Source organism: Notothenia rossii (assembly GCF_949606895.1).
Source record: "Notothenia rossii genome assembly, chromosome: 5".
Lineage (NCBI taxonomy): Eukaryota > Metazoa > Chordata > Actinopteri > Perciformes > Nototheniidae > Notothenia > Notothenia rossii.
The window spans coordinates 66,700,845-66,721,728 of record NC_136903.1 but is presented as its reverse complement, the minus strand read 5'-3'; the positions used below and the strand labels follow the sequence as shown (position 1 = coordinate 66,721,728).

Here is a 20,884-nt window from a genome sequence, read left to right as displayed (position 1 = left end):
AGAAGATGAACTTTGATTAAAGTTTGCGCTCCTTGAGGGTATTCAAGTGGAGTAATACAAGGAAGTGCAGTCTTTCTGTGATTATAATTTGACCTTTGAATTAGGCTTGGTATATTGCATGATTCTATGACATATCTTTCAAAGCCAGAGAGCTAGTGTTTTAATGTGACAGATTTTCAGTAGCTGGTAGGTGCAGGAGTTGGCAGGGACAAAATAAATGAGAAAAACACAAACACATCTGCAGGATTTTCCCAGAAAGGTCTGTTATTCTAAACACCGTAAACACTCCTATAAATCTATAATCGACACCTCTAGGGCAAACGAGTGCCCAGAATAAATGACCTCAGTGAAAACCTCAAGTATTTATCAATGGTATTGATCCTAGAGTGCTGCTTAATTCTTGTTTTTTGGCACAAATTGGCATGTGTCTATGGATTTCAGCAAAGGCATACAGAAATAAAGTAAGATTTAGATTTCAGGGAGGAGTTGGAACACATTTGTGACAGTTTCATAGAAAACTGGTATCGCTAAGGATATAAACCAGACAGGGCTGAATCTACTGGACAGATGTATGCTGCTGCAGGTATTGAGAGCTGTGACAAGTGCTGTATCAGTGGAAGAATAAAGTATAACCCCCAAGGTGAGGCTGGATTGGAGGATCCTGCATGTGGATGCTTACTCTGCAGGAAAGAGGGGAAAGAGAGGGTCCCACTCTCCCCTCACCACGTCAAACAGTGATTGGCTCCTTCAGGGTAAATCTCCTATCAGAGAGCTTTATCTTCCTCACTTATCCCAATGACAGAGGAGAGAGCAGGGAGAACAGAGCCAGGTGACCCCCACATTCAAAACAGTGAGTTTCCTTTGTGTGTGTGTGTTTGTCTTAGTTTGTGCATGTGTAAGTTTGTGTGTGGTTACCTCTGGGATCTCTGGTTTCGTATAGGGTGTTAAATTACCCAATGGGAGCTTTAATAGAGCTAGAGACACTCTCAATTGTGAGTCTGGATGAGAGAGATTGAAGGGAGGAAGGGGGAGCAGAGCGGAGCTGCCAGGCAGGACAGAGCGGGCACAACAACTGAGAGCAGAGGGTGAGTGGTGCGGACCTACGCACACAGCTGGATTTAAACTTTACACTTAAAATAAAAACATATTTGTATGTTTTAGTGGGTGCTTTGATAAGGGTAGTGATGTCATGTCAGTGTATCTGTTTTATTTCCATGCTGTGTGAGATGAAGTTAGTAAAGTAAGATTTTAGTCACAAAAAGTTAATTTTAGAAAGAATAAAAAGTGTCTAAGACAAGTATAGATTTACAACACTTTTGTCAGTTTGCTGTATCTTCACCTGTCCTTTGTCTTGGACTCAATAACACCTCTTTGTTGAAATGGCACAATCAAATCATTTATTCTTTTGCTCATATCGTATCATGATGACCTTCGATAAGAAGATACAGGCGCATATCCTGGATTGTTACGTTATCTGCTATGATGCAAATGGAAATAGAACCAGATGAGTGTCTCTGAGTGCGCAGGGCCTTTGGTGTCAAGTGGACACAGGGGTTGCAGCTAAAAAGTGTTTCAGGATTTAGTTACCTGTCTAAATGACAAATGGAATGATAAACAGCTACTTAGAGATAAAGTTAATGTGAGCAGGGATTGACTGAAACAGTTTAGACACTGACGTTCAAACAAAAGGAAATCAATGGTTTTGATGAGTTTCTGCTTCGAGTCATAAGATATGATGTCTTTTTTCATTAGGAAATCAAACATGTTCAGTTTTGCCGCACATGATCAGCAATAGCAAGTAATACCTATTCCCCATGTAAGCACTTTCATGGATGATTTTGCAGAGCTTGTGTTTTCCTTTAGTTCATGCTTGAGAATTGAAAAATAACTATACAAGCACAGTATCCGATGGCCAATTCTCTGCTGATGCAAACACGAGCTGACAGAAAATCTCTTTACCGACAAAACTGTTTTGCACTATTTGACAAAATATAAAATGGCATTTTTCCTTCCACATCTACAGATTACACCGAGGACTAAATCAAAACGTGGCATACGGCTGCCTGAATGATAACCAGGAGGAGGGAACCCCTGCCAGCCTCTTCAGCCTGGCTCCGGTCGCGGTGCCCCCTCCACAAGACGGATAATGGAGGTGCCCCTTGTTAATTTTGAGAACATGGATGATGTTGGCATTAACCTGGGGGACCCGAATGACTCCGGGTACCCGACTTCACCCCCCTCAGAGGCTCCCGGTCAGAATCTTTTGCCCCACCGCCTAAGTTCACCTCATCAGTCGCCACACAGAGGACGACGTAGACATCATTCTGGTCAAGAAGGACTGTCACCTTCCACTCCTCCGTCTCTCACAGCTAAAGCAAACTCCAGCAGTGGCAGCCTGATCTCTAATCTGAAGCTCCTGATCCACAGTGAGTCTCCCACTGACAGTGTCTTCAGTAAGATGGCTAAAGATTGCTACGAGAGTGAAGATTTGTTTGAAAAGCACTGTATTGAAGAAAAAGACGAGAAAGTTGTCATCAATGTTTCGGGTCTGATGTTCGAGACCCAGCTTAGCACCTTGAATAACTTTCCAGAGACACTGCTGGGTGACCCAATTAAGAGGATAAGATACTTTGACCCGATGAAAAACGAGTACTTTTTTGACAGAAACCGCCCATCTTTTGATGGCGTTCTGTACTACTACCAGTCAGGGGGGCGAATCCGCAGACCAGCCAATGTTCCCTTAGATGTTTTCGCCAACGAAATGGTCTTCTATGAGTTGGGTCATGAAGCGATGGAGCAGTTCCGCGAAGACGAAGGGTTTGTCAAAGAGCCGGAGGTCCTTTTACCCACCAATGAACTCAAACGGCAATTCTGGCTCCTGTTTGAATACCCAGAAAGCTCTAGTGCGGCCAAATCTGTCGCTCTGGTTTCTGTGTTTGTCATCGTCATTTCAATCGTCATCTTCTGCCTAGAGACTCTGCCGGTGTTCAGAGAAGACTCTGACTATCATCCAGCTTTAACCCAACTCATCAACGGGACCAAAGGTTCTGGTCCTCCCATTAAAGACGTGTTTGCATATTTAACAGACCCCTTTTTCATTGTGGAGACTATCTGCATCATTTGGTTCTGCTTTGAAGTCGGTGTCCGTTTTATCGTGTGCCCCAGCAAAAGAGATTTCTTCAATAACATCATGAACACCATCGACATTGTCTCTATAATTCCCTACTTTGTGACCCTTGGAACTGAGCTGGCTACGACCCCTGACGAGGATTTGAACTCCAGTCAGAACATGTCCCTGGCAATCCTAAGAATCATCCGTCTAGTGAGAGTCTTCAGGATTTTTAAACTTTCCCGACACTCTAAAGGGCTTCAGATCCTAGGGCAGACCTTGAAAGCCAGTATGAGGGAACTTGGGCTGCTCATCTTCTTCCTTTTCATAGGAGTCATCCTGTTCTCTAGTGCCATCTACTTTGCAGAAGTGGATGAGCCGGAGACGCAGTTTGTGAGCATCCCTGACGGCTTCTGGTGGGCGGTGGTGACAATGACCACTGTGGGATACGGAGACATGTGCCCCATCACAATGGGAGGCAAAATGGTGGGCACCCTCTGTGCCATTGCCGGTGTCCTGACCATCGCCTTGCCCGTCCCTGTCATCGTCTCTAACTTTAACTATTTTTACCATCGTGAGACTGAGCAGGAGGAGAAACAGGTGATGGATGCGGCTGCAGAGGCTGCCCAGAAAATGTCAGCCGCAAACAAGTATGGAAGCACACCCTCACTGAACAAAAGTAACGGCAACTGGCAGAACGAGAAAAATGGCACAAATTGCTAATATAGAAAGAGAAACTCTTTATATTTATTAAGGGCATGAGAGACACAAGGACAAATCAAACCAGCAGTGAGATGCGCTGCTGTTTATCTTTCTCAGTATTTTGTAATCGGAACATGGCAGCATTATTTTGTTCATATAATGACAGTATTAAAAGGACCTGTGTGGTGGGACAGCCTTTACACAAGTTGTCTGTCCGCTTGTGGATGTGTCAAAGTGCAATTAACACAACTACTCAGCTATTACTCGGTCAGTTATCATCCAATAGAGGTTTATTATCACCTTTCTTCCAGTGCAATTTAAAGACCTTCACCTGTTAAGACTGTTAAAGTAAACAAGGAAATAGTCAGTTGTATATTTGACCAAAATGTCCTTGAGGGTGTGTGTAAAACTACTGTTATCCCACAAAAGAAAACACTGCTGTGATAATCGAAGCACTTATACTGTAAGCATACTTAGAGCTTGTATTACCTCATCGCATTTAGTCTACACTTTAGTATAATCAGCAAAACCTATATAGAACTTGGCATGATTTTCAAGGTCAGGCGAATGCATCCAGTGTAAGGCATGCGGACCTGAGCTCACACTTTGTGTTCTCAGCAAATCTAAAGTTGTGAATGCTCAGCCAGCAGCACCTCTCCATATGACACAGCGCAACAATATCTGTGCTGTGTGATGAATGTTTTGCACATCTGCAGTTGCTCTTGTAAAAAAAGCTGCAAAAATAAATATCTGCAATGACATTCACTGCATTATAGTACATGCCCTATTTACATGCTTTTAAAATGACAAACTGTTTTTATTCTCATGGTTTCAATTTTTGTATTATCTGGCATTTTGCACTATATTTTAATCTTCTACCATTATTATGATGTACACACTTTAAAATCATATTAAATGATGCACTGAGAGTTTTTTTCCCATATCTTTTGAGCACTTTTGGAGCTTAACACCATCAGCTGCTGGCTGGAAAAACACATTTCTTAGTGTTTAGCAAAGGATGATGAAATATGTATTTGTGATCAGATGAAGGGAATAGCAGAGAGAGCAAAGACGGTGCACTCTTTTTTCCGTCTCCGTTTACCTTTGTTCTCTCACTTGTATTGCATGGCATAGTGTGCTGAAACAAGGTTTAATCCGTAAGAGTTGTCAGTTATTATCAGCAACTGATAGTTTGACATATGTATTGTACCTTAATATATTATATCAATCATATAGTAATGATCATTATATTTCATGTGATAGGAAAAGCCAATACTTAAACTGGAATTGTAAAATTATGTTGTTTGTGTCTCATCAGGAAATTGGTCCTATAATGTATATGCATGCCACATTTCAAACTTGTATGTGAGTTTATTAAATATATGAACACAGCTTGTATTGGAATGGCAGTGGATGCACACAATCAATGCCTTTATAATAATCCTACAATATGCAATAATGACGACAAGTTGGTGTTTTCCCCTATGGAAAGAGCAATACTTGTAATTAATTGAGTTGATATGCAATAAGGTGACATCAGTTAGTCACGTTAGTACTCAGCAGTTTACTATGTTATGTTATGTGCCTTTCATTAAACATGTATCCTAACTATGTGAAGCTTCCCTCTGATGATTTCCCTTCTGGGATAAACTGTTCTTGTGACATCGAGCCAATTTAAGAATGTACCACGATGTGATGAATGGAGGTGTGAGTGTCTGCAGAGCTGAAATACTCATGATCACCTAATGTTAGCATTTATTAACGCCTTCTCACGTCACTGATGTCATGATGGCATCCCTCTCTCACTCCCGTTCTGCCTCTCTTTCTCTCTCTCCAGCATGTCACATTATTTGAGGGATTAAGAGCCTGGTTAGTGTTTTTTTTATATATCTGGTGTCGTGATGTAGATGGCAGGCTGGAGGAGCAGACGTTTTCTCGCTGTGTGTGTTCTGTGACAACATGTTATCTAATTAAGAAATGAGTAGGATACAGAAGGGACCATAACAAGTGATGACCAAATAATGCATACAGTATATGCAAAAGATGCAAAGCTGACATATTGAGACGTTTTTGTAGTTGTTGGGCGCTATTAGTAAAATACACTTTTTTTTTTCTATGGTCAGAAATCTTCACTAGATGGAGAAATCGTGAGTGCTGTGAGCTTGACAATGTTCTGACGGGGATAGCTTCAAAGCAAAAGCACCAAATTAAATATGCAGAACCAAATGAATCATTTATAAGATTATCTATTTTCGCCTACAAGGCTGCAAGCTGGCTGTATCATTTTATGCTTTTCTGTCCAAAAATGTCTAATCATTCTCAAAGTTAAAACAATATCTCATTATGATTATCTTGGGCAATTACTTCCTCTGAAAGCTGTTAAAGTCACTTCCTGCTGAAACATGCTGCCTGTTTTTTTGATGGTCTTGTCACTAGTTAGTGGTCAAGTCAGTGAACTGCCCTTTCGCCCCTCTGATCACTGATCGTACAGCGATACCCCAAAAACAACTCTAGATAGCTTTTTAGCATTTAACAGACAGGTGGCTCAAGGTGAAAGCTAATGTGATGCTGCCATTTATAATTCATCGGGTGTTCCACAAGGAGATCACATACATCCTGCCTTAGATAAAGATTTACCCAAAGAAATCTATTCAAAGACCGGCAGAGTGTCCAATCACTGTGACACAGCAGACTGTGCTGCAACCCTTAATGGATCTAAAAATATATTATTGTTGCATGACTCTGTTCTTCCCTTCAATCTTTGACAAGCTGTGCCCCTCTCCCTGAAAGGAAACAAAGGATGGATCCCACACGAAAGCTCAGACTGTGAGTCTCATATCAGTAGATTAGGTTTCTGTTTTGTCAGCAGACACTTTATAAGTCAATTTCAGGCCTGCATAGACAGCAGGCTGTACTGTAGTTCCCTCCCTCCAGAGGGCAAAGTCAAAGTTGGAGCTGGGCAGCTTGTGTTTATTTTAAATCCGTCCAAGGTCTCCTGTTTCTTCCACTGACGCTAACTCTCCTGCACGCAGGACAGAGCACAGGCTGCAGCACTGCTGTCGTGACCTTGCCATTATATTTTTGATCAAAGTGCGAATGCAGATCTGCTTTGTAGCGCAGCAGGTGTAATATTGAGTGACAAAGCAATCCTCATGGGTTAAATATTGATCAGAATTCAGCACCTACTGTATTACTTGAGCCATTGATTCTCTGCTCTGACTTTGCTGACCAAGAATATTCAGAGTGCATTACTTGCATAGCTTTTTTATTGACGCCAGGGCTAATATGATTGAACAGGAAATCAGACGTGGTTTTCACCAAAAGGGGAAGGCTGCATTAAGGCAAATGAGCAGCACATTTTTGGCTTGAGGTGAACTAAGCTTGTGAGGCTCCATCTGCTCTCTCAGCACTGGAGCGGATGGAGGACAGACAGGTGGACACAACCTGCTTCATACGTGGGTGATGGGAGATCAGCCATCCTAAAACAGTGTGATAAAACAGTCATGTTCTGGAAGTAATCCAGTTTTTTTATTTTTTATTTATTTGCCTCACCTATGCTTGAAATCCCTGATATCATTAAGGCTTCCTGCACGTCCTCCCATTTATTGCAGTCTGAGATATCAATTTGACACATGACTCAACTTGAATATGTCATATAATATTATCTCGATAATAGTTAAACAATAAATGGGCATTTCTTCCTCTGCTATTACTTTAATGCATGGGTCTTCAAAAGGGGTTCTGTGACCCCAAGGGTTACTACAGGGGCCCCCACATGATTGTTTGATAATGTTTTGAAAGGTTAGGGTTTATCTTTCTTATATATGTAAAAGATAAATGGGCCTATATGTGACAAAAACAAAGCATGTAATCAATCTTGTGACTGTAACCTACGCTAAAGCACTGTGTCACAACTATTCATCATGGCAAAGTTGTGGCTAAGAATTATAATTCTTTATAGTTTCTTATTGAGTGCGCCATCAAAAGGTATATGTTTATACTTTACATGGCACTTTAGGCCATTGTTACTGTATGGCCAGTTTAACATGCAACAGAATGTCTAAACGGTGACCCCATTGACGCCTGCTTGAAAGGATAACAATTATGATATTATGAAATATCATAAAAAATACTCAGGCAGGGTTTATGTTTGCCTGCCTGCATTAACAGTAAGAAAACGATTTAATAGTGTAAAGTTGTTACTATGAGAACCAGGGTTACTACCTTATTTCTCTGTGCTCCATTGTAGAAAAATGCGGCCCAGTAGGCTTTAATGTTCTATAGTTACTCAACTACTGTAGTTTGATTTCAACACACAAACCTGATGCTGTCAAACAATATGTGACAGAAAATAGTCTCCAACACAATACGACGTTAACTTCTGTTCTCGAAACTTCTATTTCAAACTACAGTGCCCAGTTAGAGCTACTGTGCTTCAAAGCCCTTTCATGATATCTCTTGCATTATCTCTTCATTTAAAGTTGTATATTAACTTCCATTTGTTCATTTTAGCCTTTGTGGGCAAGATGCTAGTATTTCTGAAATTGTCACGGAATATATGTCGTTTACAATAATGTATTCTCTCTTACACTCTCCTTTTACTGATATAACAAGAAACTGCTGTGATCTTATCGAGACTTCATGGCAGAAGGGCTTAAACTTAAATTATTCAAATGACATTTTGGTCTACTTTAATAATTCAGAGTGGCTTGAGGTAACGCTTCTGATGACCAGCTCTCCATATATCAAATACACCATTATAATTAATGTCATCCTAAATCAATAAAGCGTTTAGGGTATATTCTATACACAGGTAGTTCATAATTTCAGTTTATACATTACTGGAGTACTATAATGCTTTTTTGCTCAGTTTTGCTCTGCCTGGATGAACCATCTATCACTTTAAGATTAGAGAGGGGAGTCCCAGGACAGAGAGGGCGAGCAATGATTCAAAGCGCCCACTCAGCTGCAGTGCGTCAGCCCTGGACAGAGTTTGTGGGCCGAAATGTGAGTCCTTCATTTGCCCTCCTTAACACCCATGAAAAATGAAGAGGGTCACCTGAAGTGGAAGATCAGCTGGGAACAGTGTTGCCTTCAGGTGCCCGCAGGCTGCTCTTCACTTCTGGGACAGGAACAAATGTAAATAACTATTTAGAGAGACAATAAACAAAAAACAGGAGTGATCCAGCTGGAGTGCATAACAAAGATGAACCTGGAACACAACATAGAAAAAATACCTTGTTTATTCTGATAATAAGAAAAATGTCTGATTAAAACCAAAGGCATAGCTTCCAGAATAAAGTCCTGTATTTCAATGTCATTGTTTAGTTAATAAAATGATTGTTATTGGTATTGTGTATTGGTCGCTTCACAAACTAACCATTTTCTTAACATTTGTTTCAATATCTAAAAATGGACTGAGAGAGCGTGATGAGAAAGTAATAAGCTCACCTAAGTACAAATACAAATACTGCAACTTAGAAATACTTAATTTCATGTTACGGTTAGAGCTAGGGTTAAGGTTAGGCCTGCTTTGAAAATGGGAAGTATTATACTTAACTGAGCGGCAGTGTTTTTTTAAGTTAATTATCAGTTTCATTTCTATATGATTTTGGCCACTACAAAATGTTTAAATCATATCCACAAACATATTTAGTTTGAACACTTTATTGATGCCAGATTTGTGAACTAAAACTAAACATAAGTCAGGCCTTAAAGTGCCTGTGAGCATGAGCATTATTGTATTATAGTATAATTTATGCATCAATATGTGAGTAATAAATGACCATTTTACTTTGTAGCTGGTCAGCATGGACATTTTTTAACACTTTTACATTTCAACAAAGTGCTAAATGTATTGGAGTAGAACCTAAAATATTTAGTAGTAAAAATAGTAAAGTACAAGTATGGGTACATTGTATTTGTATTTGTACTGAACAGGGTTAGGCTGCATGTTAGCAGGTATCTTTTTTCAAAGTGTTTAGCTTGACACCTTGTGGTTTTTCTGTGGTACTACACTAAAGCAAGCTCTTGGAAGGTATTTACTGATTTGTTTGCTTTTGTGTAAGTGTGTTGGCTTGTTTTAAATACATCATTTCCTTTATATCTACCATTCTCCTTTTTAATACCTAATACAGGTCCTGGATTAATTCTCACTTCGCTGCTTAAATATTAGGATAAGTGTGGAAAGCCATATTTGTATATGTAGGAGCATTTCTAACTTTCCATAAGAGCATAAAATAGAGATATTTAGGCCAACTTGTATCACAAGGACACACTCATTTTGATAAAAGTGTTCTGTCCTCTTTGCAGGACAAACAAAAATAAGATGATGTGTTAACTCTATACCCAGTTAAACAATAACAAGCTTGACATTAAAGTTGTGATGTAACTGAAAGCGTCTTGTTTTTCCAGTAAACCAGTAAGATAAGAGATAACTCATGAAATCAGATGTACTAACAACTAGTCATAAAAACAGTTGCTCAGTAGGGAAATAAGCAAGAGGAAAAGCTGTGTTTCCTCCTATGCAAAATAGTTTAACTTTGCTCACATTCACTACAGCTTTACATTCATAGTTCATGTATATTTACACATTGGAGGAAAATGTACTGTAGGCATTACAAAAAGTACAAGAATTCCCTTTAGGTGAAGTCATAATAACTTGGTCCTTTAACTGGAAGCGTGTTGCTCGTTGTGAATGACTAACCAAATTACAGGTTGTGAAAATGTATTTTTTAGATAATCGATATAATCATAGAAATATATTTTCAACAGTGCCTTTCCTTCGAAAGTAACAAATTAATCAGCAGCTATGTGGATAGCCAAATCAAACCTTAAGCTTTGGATAACTTTTTTACACCAAACCATTCAACATGAAAAATTCTTTATTTAATTATCATTTAAAATAATTGCTAAATTATAACATAGTCTACTTGTACAATATATCCCATACATAAACCTAATTAAGCAGGCAAAGTTATCTTAAGGTATTCCAATATTAGGTATTTACAATATTTTAAATACCTTTATTGATAGAAATATATCAAATGTATAACAAACACTACAAACTAAAGACACTAAGTTGACCATAAATTGGAATTAGAAAAACAAAATGATCGTATAAAGTTTATTCAATACAATTGCCTGTGACATCTTATTCCTTGGATTGTGTGTTTTGGAGATTTACAAATAAGTCAAATATAGACAGACAAAAACAAACATATTCAAAAAATGTACAACAATAAACCTGTTGTCAATACAGCTAACACAAAATATATATAAAAAGGTTAATTGCTCAAGTAAAATGTAATAATTCATCTTATTCTATTCTTAAGAACTATAACCTCAGACAATCCCTCTTGTTTAATTCAACTGTATATTTAATGGAAGACTATTCTACCTATAGTGTCTGCTGTTTACTGTTGTTCTCTGCCATATGCAGACTTATTGCTTCTGTGTTATTATGTTGAATTATGTACCGATACTGCAAACCAGTATTCCATTAAAATTGATGAATGTTTATCGTGCGTGAAAGCCCATTTCAGAATTGTATTGAATTACTGGATTATGACTATTGATGCATTAATGTGTTCATCACAGCCGGTAAATGTGGAGTTTAATATATATTTACTTTGTATACTGCTGCTGGATATCTTATAACCTACAATTCCATAATTTATTTACTAGTTTTTTTATTGTTTTGTCTTAGCTAATAATCTGAAGCTGTAAGGTAACTATCAGTTAAAGCTGTGATATAGGCTACATGTAGTGGAGTAAAGGGTAAAATATTGGATTACAAAATCTAATGGACTAAAAGTGTAAAGGAGCAGGAAATAGAAATACTCAAGTAAAATAGCTCAACATTTTACTTCAGTACAGTAGGCTATAGACTTGTGTAAATAGACATACTTATTTACATTCCCATTGAACATAGGCCTAATGTAGGCTACGTGGGATGCAGTTTGTTAGGCTCACTCATGTTACATATTTCATTTCTAAGTGTTTTCAGGAAACAGCATAAAGACCTTTATATACAGTCCATGATAAAGATACAAGGGGGTGTTTCTTCTAAAGCCGGTCTCTTTTAAAGGAAATGAGCTCCGCAGCAAGCTCTTCCGGTAAAACGTGGCCCAGTCAGCGAGGAGGGGACATTTACAGCAGAAGCGATATCTTCGGTGAAACTGTAAACAACAAGAGTTGAATGAAACCCTGACGTCTTTGCGCTCACCTGCACACCAGGAAGTCTTTTTTCCTCGTCCCACGCCCACTGTCATTTAGTGAATGTGACGTCATGCGGCTCCAGGTAAGGTAAGGAGGCAGGGACGTGTCCAAACATGGGTGGAGAATGCGAGCAGGTAGACGCTTTGCGCACAGTCCCTTCATTAGACACAACTTCACACTGTGTACTTACACAGATCTCTGCAGGGAGTCACACTGTTCCTCTGTTGCTGTAGGAGATGAGGTGAGTCCACAGATACAGAAATATGACACATTCAAAGACTACTGCACTACTTACTTCCTATTTCTCTAACTTAAGAGCTATGTTTTGAAAAACGTTTTTACATTTCTGCAGCTATGACATCCAAAGAGTAGCACTGTAATACAATACATAATGCAGGGCTCTTTCTGGTAGCATTCTAAAGAAGTATATAATGTGTTAAACAATTATTTCTCTATGTAGTTTGATTAACTGTTTTATTGATAAATTGCTTATGTTGTTTTTTAAGCAAAAAGTAGTTCCAGTTTCCTGATTCCGAAACCGTCCTGTGATAATAAACTGAGTAGCTTTCGGTTTTTGCCTGTTGCTCAGATAAACAAGCTGTCAACAAGTCCACATTGGCTTTAGAGAAGTATAGCTACGTTTACTTACATTTTTTAAGACCAAATGATTACATTTTAAATGTATTGTTGATTCAAAATGACAGTCCTTTGTTTCAACCTCTACGGCTGCAAATAAGGACAACTTTCATTCTCAATTTATTTGCTGTCAATTTTGATTAATTGTTCATCCTTCATCTTTTTTGGAAAAATGCCCAGATTGACGTCTTGAAATATCTTGTATTGTCCGATGGAAACCCAAAGATGTTCACTTTAATGATCACATAAGACAGTAATTACAGAAAATCCTCACAATTGAGAACTTGGGACATCGCATTGTTTGGCTTTTTATCTGAATACTGACTTTTTTGGTCAATTGATTAATCGATTAATCAACCTGTCATAGCTCTTAAGGCTTTTTTCCAAAATGCTGCTTAGACCACACGTGATTTGTGACTTGAATTGGCAGAAAGTTCATTGCAAACCCATCTTAACCTATTGTATGTTGTTTCTTTCTCCTGTAGTCTTTCCACCATGGAAACACAAACAGAAAAACAAAGGCCTCATAACGGCCAGCTGATCTATGTGCCTCACAAGGATACAATCCGCCTGCTGGAAGCGTACGTCCAGCGCAGCCTCAGCTTAAATGACGGGACACTGGGGCACAGGAGGACTGGGAGGAAAGAAAAGTGGGTGACAATGCCAAGGAAGCTTAGACGACACTCCAGCGACCCTTCCTCTTACCTGGTCAATGGATTAAAAGACGATGGGGAAATTGGTACATTTTATCCAGCTGAAACCCTCGTAGTTGAGCCCGAGAAACCTCAGAAGGAAATAGAGAAACCCACCAAAAAGTCTAAGAAGAACAAGAAGCCATCATTCTGGAAAAGCTTCCTTGGTTTATTCTCTCGAAAGAATAGTGAGGATAACGATGAAGAGGACAGTCCACCAGAAATACCAGAGGCCTCTGACACTGTGACTCCCAGCCAGCCAACTACTCCAGTCAGTTCACCAAAAAGAAAGTCCATGAGGAGGAAATCGTTAAGGAGAAGGTTCTCCAAAAGGCGGATATCTCTGAATAAATCAAATAGAATTGGTCAACTCAACTCTGCTGACATCACTCGAATTGAATGTAAGCTCTACAAAATGTAAAAAAAAATATGATTCAATGTTCAAAAAAATTCAACCAGAATAAGTGGAAATATCAGATGTAAATTAACAAATAATGTATTGTTTTTACAGCTTTTGTCAGCGTTGAACCAACACAACATTACTACGAGAAGGTTTCAGAGGAACTAGAAAAAATTATCCACGAGGTCCAAGAAAAAGAGGAAGTTAAACCTCTGTCTGATGGTGAGAAACTGTTTCTCTTCACTTTCCTTTAGCTGTGCCTGGCAGTATACAAATGCTTTAAAAGAGCATTTTTTATTTGACAGAAGATGTGGTGATCAAACAAAACAAGTCAGTTCAACTCACAACACAATTTCTCTGATATAATGGGTTGAATATTAAAAGTTTTTTTGTTTTTGTGGAGTTACAAAACTTCTCCATCCTGTCATTTATCTTGGCTTACCATTTTAGTTCTGCATTACTATAATCACTATAATGCCATACATTATTATATTAAATATATTGATTATACTTGCAAGCGGGAGGTATAATCAGCTTTGTTTTCTCTCAGAGGAAGTAATCAACAGGATCATTGCATTGACAAAAGAGGAGGGTGATGCCATAGATGACAAGGTTGGTATTTATTGCTGCTTTGAGTAAAAAACAAGCTGGATGAAACTTTGTTTGGCGTTTGATAATTTGGAAATATTGACATGACCGATACTCTTAATGCTTCACTCTTTGGTTCTTCATAAGATGATATAATCTGTTAATTATTAAAGAATAACGATGGTGATCGAGCAGTTTCAACAGAAAGCAAAATCACATCAATAAACCATGATCGCTGCTATAAAAGATTCTCAATGATAAGAAGTACAAACTCCATCACATAGCCTGATGTTAAATCAACAATCTGTTATACATTCGTACTTCATCATTCTATGTTATGTAGTGAGTAACATTTTCTGGTGCAATAGCTTTTCATTTTCTGATCTGATGAAATAAAGCAATTCAAAATCAAGTCTTGCCAAAACCGGTCTTGGTTTTGTCAGTGTTGGCTCGCTCCAGAAGTAATCATCAAGCACAAATAATGTATTACCAAACATCCAGTCCTTTTTTCTCAAGAAGAGAAAGCAAAATCTAATAGATTTACTGAAAACATCTCGAGTATCTAAATGTATTGCTGCTGGAAATAGTAATGTTAGGGTTCAGAGCTCTTTTTTGTACATCACCAATCTGTGATATTTGGTGAGCAACTTTGACATTTCCTGGTGCAACAACTTTTCATTTTCTAATCTGTCCTTCTGACCTCAGCAATAAATCATCATAATTTAGCTGCAGAGAAACAGGGTGTGCCATAATGATAACAATAGTGGGAGTCATGAAGCCTGCAATCAAAACGAGCTTGGCAACACATAAGCACATTAGTGATTCACTCTCTGTACATGTTAAAGAAATTAATCAGCAGATTAAGTGGAAGTGTTAAATGTCTTATTGTTAAACCTTGCAGGAAAATTACAGCAAATGTCCTATGACTTCAGTTGAAAGTATTACTAACTTTAGCTGGGAACCTGCAGGAATATTACAACTAAAGAAAGGCTATTTTACTAGCAGTAAACTCCCTTACAGGTCAAAGTGTTCTTGAGTTACTGACAGTCTTCCTCTCCTTATCTCCAGCTGAAAGACAACCCCACCCTGAGCAGCTTCTTCCAGGGGATGTCGTACTCTTCCTTCCAGAAGTTGGCTGATGCGTATCTGGAGACGGAGGCGTTGCCGACCCACAATCCTCCCACCGTCCTCCCCACAGCACCTGAGCTTGTTAAGTTGGCCTTCACACTCGACTTTACAGCCAGGATAGTCGGGCTCTCCAAACAAAATATAGGTCACATCACCGGTCTGGGGAGCCGTTACCTTCAGGACCGATTCGAATACCAACAGGTAAGAATCCCACCTGTTGAAAAGAGACAACATAGAAAACACAGAACGGCACAGATAGACAGCTGCCTTTGGTGCTCTATTTTTGCTACCTTTAAACCTCACAATGATTCAGCTTCTGTGAAAATGGCAGTTCAACATATGAACAGTCACAAAAAAGGAATCTGACTGCCAAAAGGTGTTTAAAAACTCTTCCTTGTCGTTTTTCAGGCATGTTCGGATCATCCAGTGTCGGACTATGATGACTGAGAAACATTGCTGCAGGGGAAGCGTTCGACTCCTCTCAGTGCGACAGATGTGGTGAAAGATGATGTCCCAAGTTGAATTTCCTCTTTTAAGAACACAATGGGCTACCTAAAAGACATTTTAAGCTATCAAACCACACATAGTTTGTGGGAATGGTCTGCTTTGTGATAAACAATGCATGTTCTTCTGCTGTGCCAGGAAGTTATGTGAAAAACTAGTTGAATGGCTTGGGAAAGAGCAATGTGCACTTTTCAAATTGGAAAGGAAAAATAACTTAAAACGTACGGACTCCTAGAACATGTAATGTTTCAGAATCCCAAATGGCTCATTCTACAAAAACACTCAAATGTGATGCTCTTTTTTACAAATCCACCATTGAGTTGTATACTTTCTGTACATTAATTTGTAATTATGAGCAATGTAATAACTGTTGTATAAGCTAGACACCTCTGTGCAATATTTTTGTAGATTTTTTAATTGAGCTAAGCTTTATTTAATAGACAACTACACTGAAATGTGACATTTTTACAATGTTTGCAAATATGAATGCTGGCATTCATATAACCTACTCAAATTAAAAACATATTTAATTAAATGCTTACATTTGTTTATTTCTTTGTTATTATCAAACCATAAGTCACTGTCATAATTCACTAGTTGGTAATATAACTTGGTTATCTTGAACTGTGAAATGAATTAGGCTTTCTTAAACACGCCTTGCTAACGGCACTTTTCTTCAAAGGTAAAATCTATTGGATTTTGTAAGTAAAGGTAGGGATTCCCTAGGGCCACTAGCACACGGTCGCAGGATGAATTGTGCCAACAAAACAATTAAAAGATCATGTAAATCTAACCCTTTGTCAGTGAATAAAGCAAGCAGGCAATATTTTGGTTGGGTTCACAAGTTAAAAAGATCAAGAAGCACTGCCCTATTACATAAGGCAGGCTATCGTCTCAAGATGTAGGAACAAACAAGACTTTGATTCTGCCACACCTCTCTAGTACATGCTTTACTGCCTAATTTCTGAACTGCAGAGTCCACAGCTTGCAGCAGGGAAGTCTTTGTGTGGAAGTGCATTCCTGCCCGTAAATGCTGTAACTGTAAGCACAGTTAGGGTGGAGCAGCTAAACATTGATAGATGTGTTCTTCAGTATTATAATTGTTGACAGCATGAATTCCCAGCCATCGGGTAATTATGAGATGTGAAAGGCTGTCAGCTCTGTGCTTAAGGCACGCAGTGATGCCTCTCGCCTTTGGAGCGGGTTTACCTGCAGGCAGGAAGCCTTAGCAACAAAACTAAAGACTGCTTTATTAAGATCCTGCCAGACACAATGTGCATCCTGCAAACGGGTGCTATGCAACATGTGCTCACATGCATCAGTGGAAAATAGGGTGGTAGAGCAAATGTAGAAAAAGATGGACACTTTTTTCACTGACTGCCATGTGAAATCTACGCTAACTCCTAACATAAAACATTCATGTTTCTTCTTTACACTCAGGAGTTTTTCTATTTTATAAAAGATGATTCAAGTTACTTTGTTAATTAATTCAGGCGACTGTTCGGTAGTGTGAGGAACAAAGGGTTAGAAAAGTTTACATTTACAACATATTGGAGAAACAATACTAATTACTGCATAAATTAAACTGGTAAATATACATATTTATGTTTCTATATTGTGCAGGGGGATTCAGAGACTTCTTGGTGCATGTTGGCCCTTTGCCCAGCTAAATCTTTGCTTATGTAACACACACAAAAAAAAGATGCCATGAAGCATGTTGTGGAAAAATCTATGGTCACATTTCCTCCCAGGATTGCTTAAGAGTAGTGAGAAGTTCAGTGACCAAATAAGCAGTTCAATCGAAATGTAGTTTTTATTAAATAACAAAAGATGAATTGTGATATGACTGATGATTCACATGTCATTTAACACATATAGGCTGTCAGATCAAAACAAATACTGTGTCATCGGTGTTTTTCCCAGCAGACTGTTGGCTCGTCATAGCAAGGAGGGGAACATTATTTCTGCCAAGTTGCTTCCCTTTAGCAATACACTAGACTCCTGCAGCCATTACTAATGTTACCAGATAAAAAGCAGTGACAGACATCTATTAAAGCAAACAAAGTTGAACCGTCTCACCATAAAATGGGAGTTACATAATTGTGTTACCTATTACTGTACATGGAGCTCTTTTTTTTTTTACCATTAGTTAAAGGCGTGTTTAGCTGACGTTCAACAATAACACCTATAAAGAACTTAGCAATTACATGCGTTTTTTTATACAAAAGATGACAGCCAAAGTGTCAGATAACTGTAAAGCGGCAGGTGTTTTGTATCGTGATGGTCAGTTGGATCATGGTTTATCCCTTTGAGCCGCAGTCATTATGTGGTTTCAGCTTTCTGTCCAGCAGCAGGACGGAGCAGACCGACCACATGCAGACTCTGGGTTGCTTAATGAAGGCAGGTTGCTCAGTCTGGACTATTTTTAGCCGACAACAAAAATAACTTCAAGCCTTTAAAGCCAGGCATTTTATTTCCAACTCCTAATGGTAATTCTTTGGGAATAATAACGATTGCACAGTTGGTGAAAGTCACTTTAAATAATTGAAAATGACAGAAAGGCAAGATGTTGAGTGTAAACCTTTTACTTTTTTATTGCTTTTTAGAGATAGAGAATGCAGATTAATCGAAGAGTCCGAAGCCCATGTCTTCATCTGACTCTTCTGATTCCTCTTTCTTCTCCTCCTTTTTCTCTTCCGCTGGAAACGAGACATAAAAGACAACAATCACAACTACAGACAAATATCAATTACAATATTTAACAGCACTTTTGTTCAATAATCAACTTTAGGACTTCTACATGCCATCACAATTTGATTCATTTGCAAGGGCAGTTAATTATTTGATATGAAAATACAATTTAAAACAATTCTATAGAAACTGAAAACATCTATTTATAAATTAAAGCTACTAGTAGTATACACACCAGCAGCAGGTGCAGCCCCAGCCCCAACAGCAGCAGCAGCGGCAACGGCAGGAGCCGCCACAGCACCACCTGCTGGTACGGAGGTTAACTTAGAGAGGCCTGTAGAAAAAAGGTAGAAACAAATGTTAGCCATCTTCCTTTAAAAGCATCTTAAAATCTTCATTGCATGTTTTCTAGAAGGGCTGACCTGAGTTCATGACTTCGTTGATGTCTTTTCCATTCAACTCGCTGATGACCTGCAGAGAAAAATAAGACTCAACTTTAGCCACAGAGCATATTCAGGAAAATAAAGCTCCACAGTTTTAAGATTGCATAATGTAAAGTTGTTAAATGGCATACTTTGTTTAAACGGTCGTCATCGGCCTCGATTCCTACGCTGCCCAAGATGGCCTTGATGTCCTTTGCAGAGGGGCTGGTGTTTCCACCGAGCACAGCCAGGAGGTAAGCGGCCACGTAACGCATTCTATATTGAAAGAAAAGTTATTAAAGATGATGGGTTGACAATTTATATGCACACTTTCAAGGTATACAACGTTGGTGTCTCAATCCTTATTTCTTGTTTGTTCCTGTCTCAAATTATCTTTGAGTTAGACATTTGATTGGATCAAAAAAAAGGATTGTAAATATGTCAACTTAGACTCTAGTTATTTGTGATGTGAAATTTGCAAAAAATATTTGAAATTTGAAAATCATTGTGTGAAGATAATTAAAGCAATGATATACATAAACGATTTGTTATACTCTGTTGACAAATATAATCAAATTGAATATTCATTTATCTTCTCTTATTGTGGTCTAATATACGACCAGCGGCCATAATCATGTGCTTAATAATAACTGAACTAATATGAAAAAGGGCCCACGTGTATTTTGCAGGGATGTTATCAATGATGTTGCAGCATTGCTTCTAATCACGACTAGGAAGCTGATATTCATGCTTTCCACGCAGCAGGGTTATTTTTAACTAACTATTGCGACGTCGTAGTGTACGTACCTTGAGTAAAACCTTAAGAACACATTACTCGGGAATATAATATGAGTTGTTCCTCCAGAATAATATACATTTTCTGAATGTGGAACGTTATTTATCTCTGATTAATATGTTTGGGAGGAGCCCAGTTTGACGTTAGCTTAGCTATAAGCTTTAGCTAACATTGAAAAGATGCTTATACCTCCAACACACAGTCACAGCAAATCAAGAATCACAGGCCAGTGGTAAGATAGCATTTTACACATTTGAGCTGTCCTTTCTTATTCAGAAGTGTCACCATGTTTGGCGGCGATGCTAATAGGGACAGCATGGCGGACCAGCGTCTCTCACTGTCCTCCATTTTTGACAACAATATTTATCTACTGCGCCACATCTTTCAGAAACAAAAAGCAATAGTCGAATACATGTACCATTTAGAAATAATATATATAGTATCTAATCGACATTTACTGTTTAAGTTATTCACATGTTGACTTACTTTAAGTCTTAACAGACACGAAACGTCGGTCACGCTAGAGAATCCAGAAGAGGGGAAGAGGAAGGGCCGGGATTTGAGAGGAGTGAAAATGCGTCAATTTGATTGGTCCGCTGGAGTGACGGAGTCAGTATTATAATCCATGATTAGAATACACAAGTGAATGATATCCGCCTGCTGCCTATGTGTTAGTATTTAATCAACAACATGTTAACACTTGATATCCCTATATTAAATAATGGCTTATTAAAGTGATTAACATTATCATGATTCAGTGCTTTTATTATATTCTATAAGTAATGCTTTAAGATCATCTCCATTAAATACAGTAGGCTATATGAAAACAGAATACTACCAAGTGTCCAGTTGTTCAGAAAGTATTCAGGTGATTCACTAATAATAAGTGCAACAGTTTCCTCTTAAATATACTAAAATAGTAAAAGTAAGATGCATGAAAATAAAACAATTAAATTGAGTAAAGTAGGTTACCTGAAATGCTTAACTAAAGTACAG

General features: G+C 38.4%; 3 protein-coding genes across 4 annotated transcripts; 2 read left to right on the top strand and 1 right to left on the bottom strand.

The window, feature by feature from the left end:
* The first annotated feature begins 580 nt into the window (after nt 1-580).
* On the top strand, nt 581-5,420 carry LOC307040018 (potassium voltage-gated channel subfamily A member 10-like). 2 transcript variants are annotated; one of them, XM_079682510.1, is made up of 2 exons: nt 581-850; nt 2,024-5,420. In XM_079682510.1, the coding sequence occupies exon 2, from the start codon at nt 2,147-2,149 to the stop codon at nt 3,830-3,832; it is 1,686 nt and encodes a 561-aa protein (XP_079538636.1). In that variant the 5' UTR covers nt 581-850; nt 2,024-2,146; the 3' UTR covers nt 3,833-5,420. The 2 variants fall into 2 exon arrangements, with proteins under 2 accessions (XP_079538636.1, XP_079538635.1); XM_079682509.1 differs by lacking the exon at nt 581-850 and adding an exon at nt 928-1,085.
* A 6,533-nt stretch (nt 5,421-11,953) lies between these two features.
* LOC307040020 (uncharacterized protein) lies at nt 11,954-16,514 on the top strand. Its single transcript, XM_079682512.1, has 6 exons — nt 11,954-12,272; nt 13,153-13,760; nt 13,871-13,981; nt 14,310-14,371; nt 15,416-15,676; nt 15,884-16,514. Exons 1-6 carry the CDS (start codon nt 12,268-12,270, stop codon nt 15,920-15,922), a joined length of 1,086 nt encoding a protein of 361 aa, XP_079538638.1. The 5' UTR covers nt 11,954-12,267; the 3' UTR covers nt 15,923-16,514.
* Nucleotides 16,515-18,548: 2,034 nt separating this feature from the next.
* On the bottom strand, nt 18,549-20,514 carry rplp2 (ribosomal protein, large P2). Its single transcript, XM_079680943.1, has 5 exons — nt 20,375-20,514; nt 19,245-19,368; nt 19,093-19,141; nt 18,906-19,004; nt 18,549-18,678 (listed from the first exon to the last, which is right to left on the bottom strand). The coding sequence occupies exons 2-5, from the start codon at nt 19,365-19,367 to the stop codon at nt 18,602-18,604; spliced, it is 348 nt and encodes a 115-aa protein (XP_079537069.1). The 5' UTR covers nt 19,368; nt 20,375-20,514; the 3' UTR covers nt 18,549-18,601.
* Nucleotides 20,515-20,884: the final 370 nt, after the last annotated feature.

Excerpts from the sequence above, each read along its gene's own strand:
- LOC307040018 (XM_079682510.1), top strand. The coding sequence starts at position 2,147 with ATGGAGGTGCCCCTTGTTAATTTTGAGAACATGGATGATGTTGGCATT.
- LOC307040020 (XM_079682512.1), top strand. Across the intron at positions 13,761-13,870 it reads TGACATCACTCGAATTGAAT|CTTTTGTCAGCGTTGAACCA; the intron begins GTAAGCTCTACA and ends TTGTTTTTACAG. Across the intron at positions 15,677-15,883 it reads ACCGATTCGAATACCAACAG|GCATGTTCGGATCATCCAGT; the intron begins GTAAGAATCCCA and ends GTCGTTTTTCAG.
- rplp2 (XM_079680943.1), bottom strand. The coding sequence starts at position 19,367 with ATGCGTTACGTGGCCGCTTACCTCCTGGCTGTGCTCGGTGGAAACACC. Across the intron at positions 19,005-19,092 it reads CAACGAAGTCATGAACTCAG|GCCTCTCTAAGTTAACCTCC; the intron begins GTCAGCCCTTCT and ends TTTTTTCTACAG. Across the intron at positions 18,679-18,905 it reads TGGGGCTGCACCTGCTGCTG|CGGAAGAGAAAAAGGAGGAG; the intron begins GTGTGTATACTA and ends TCTCGTTTCCAG.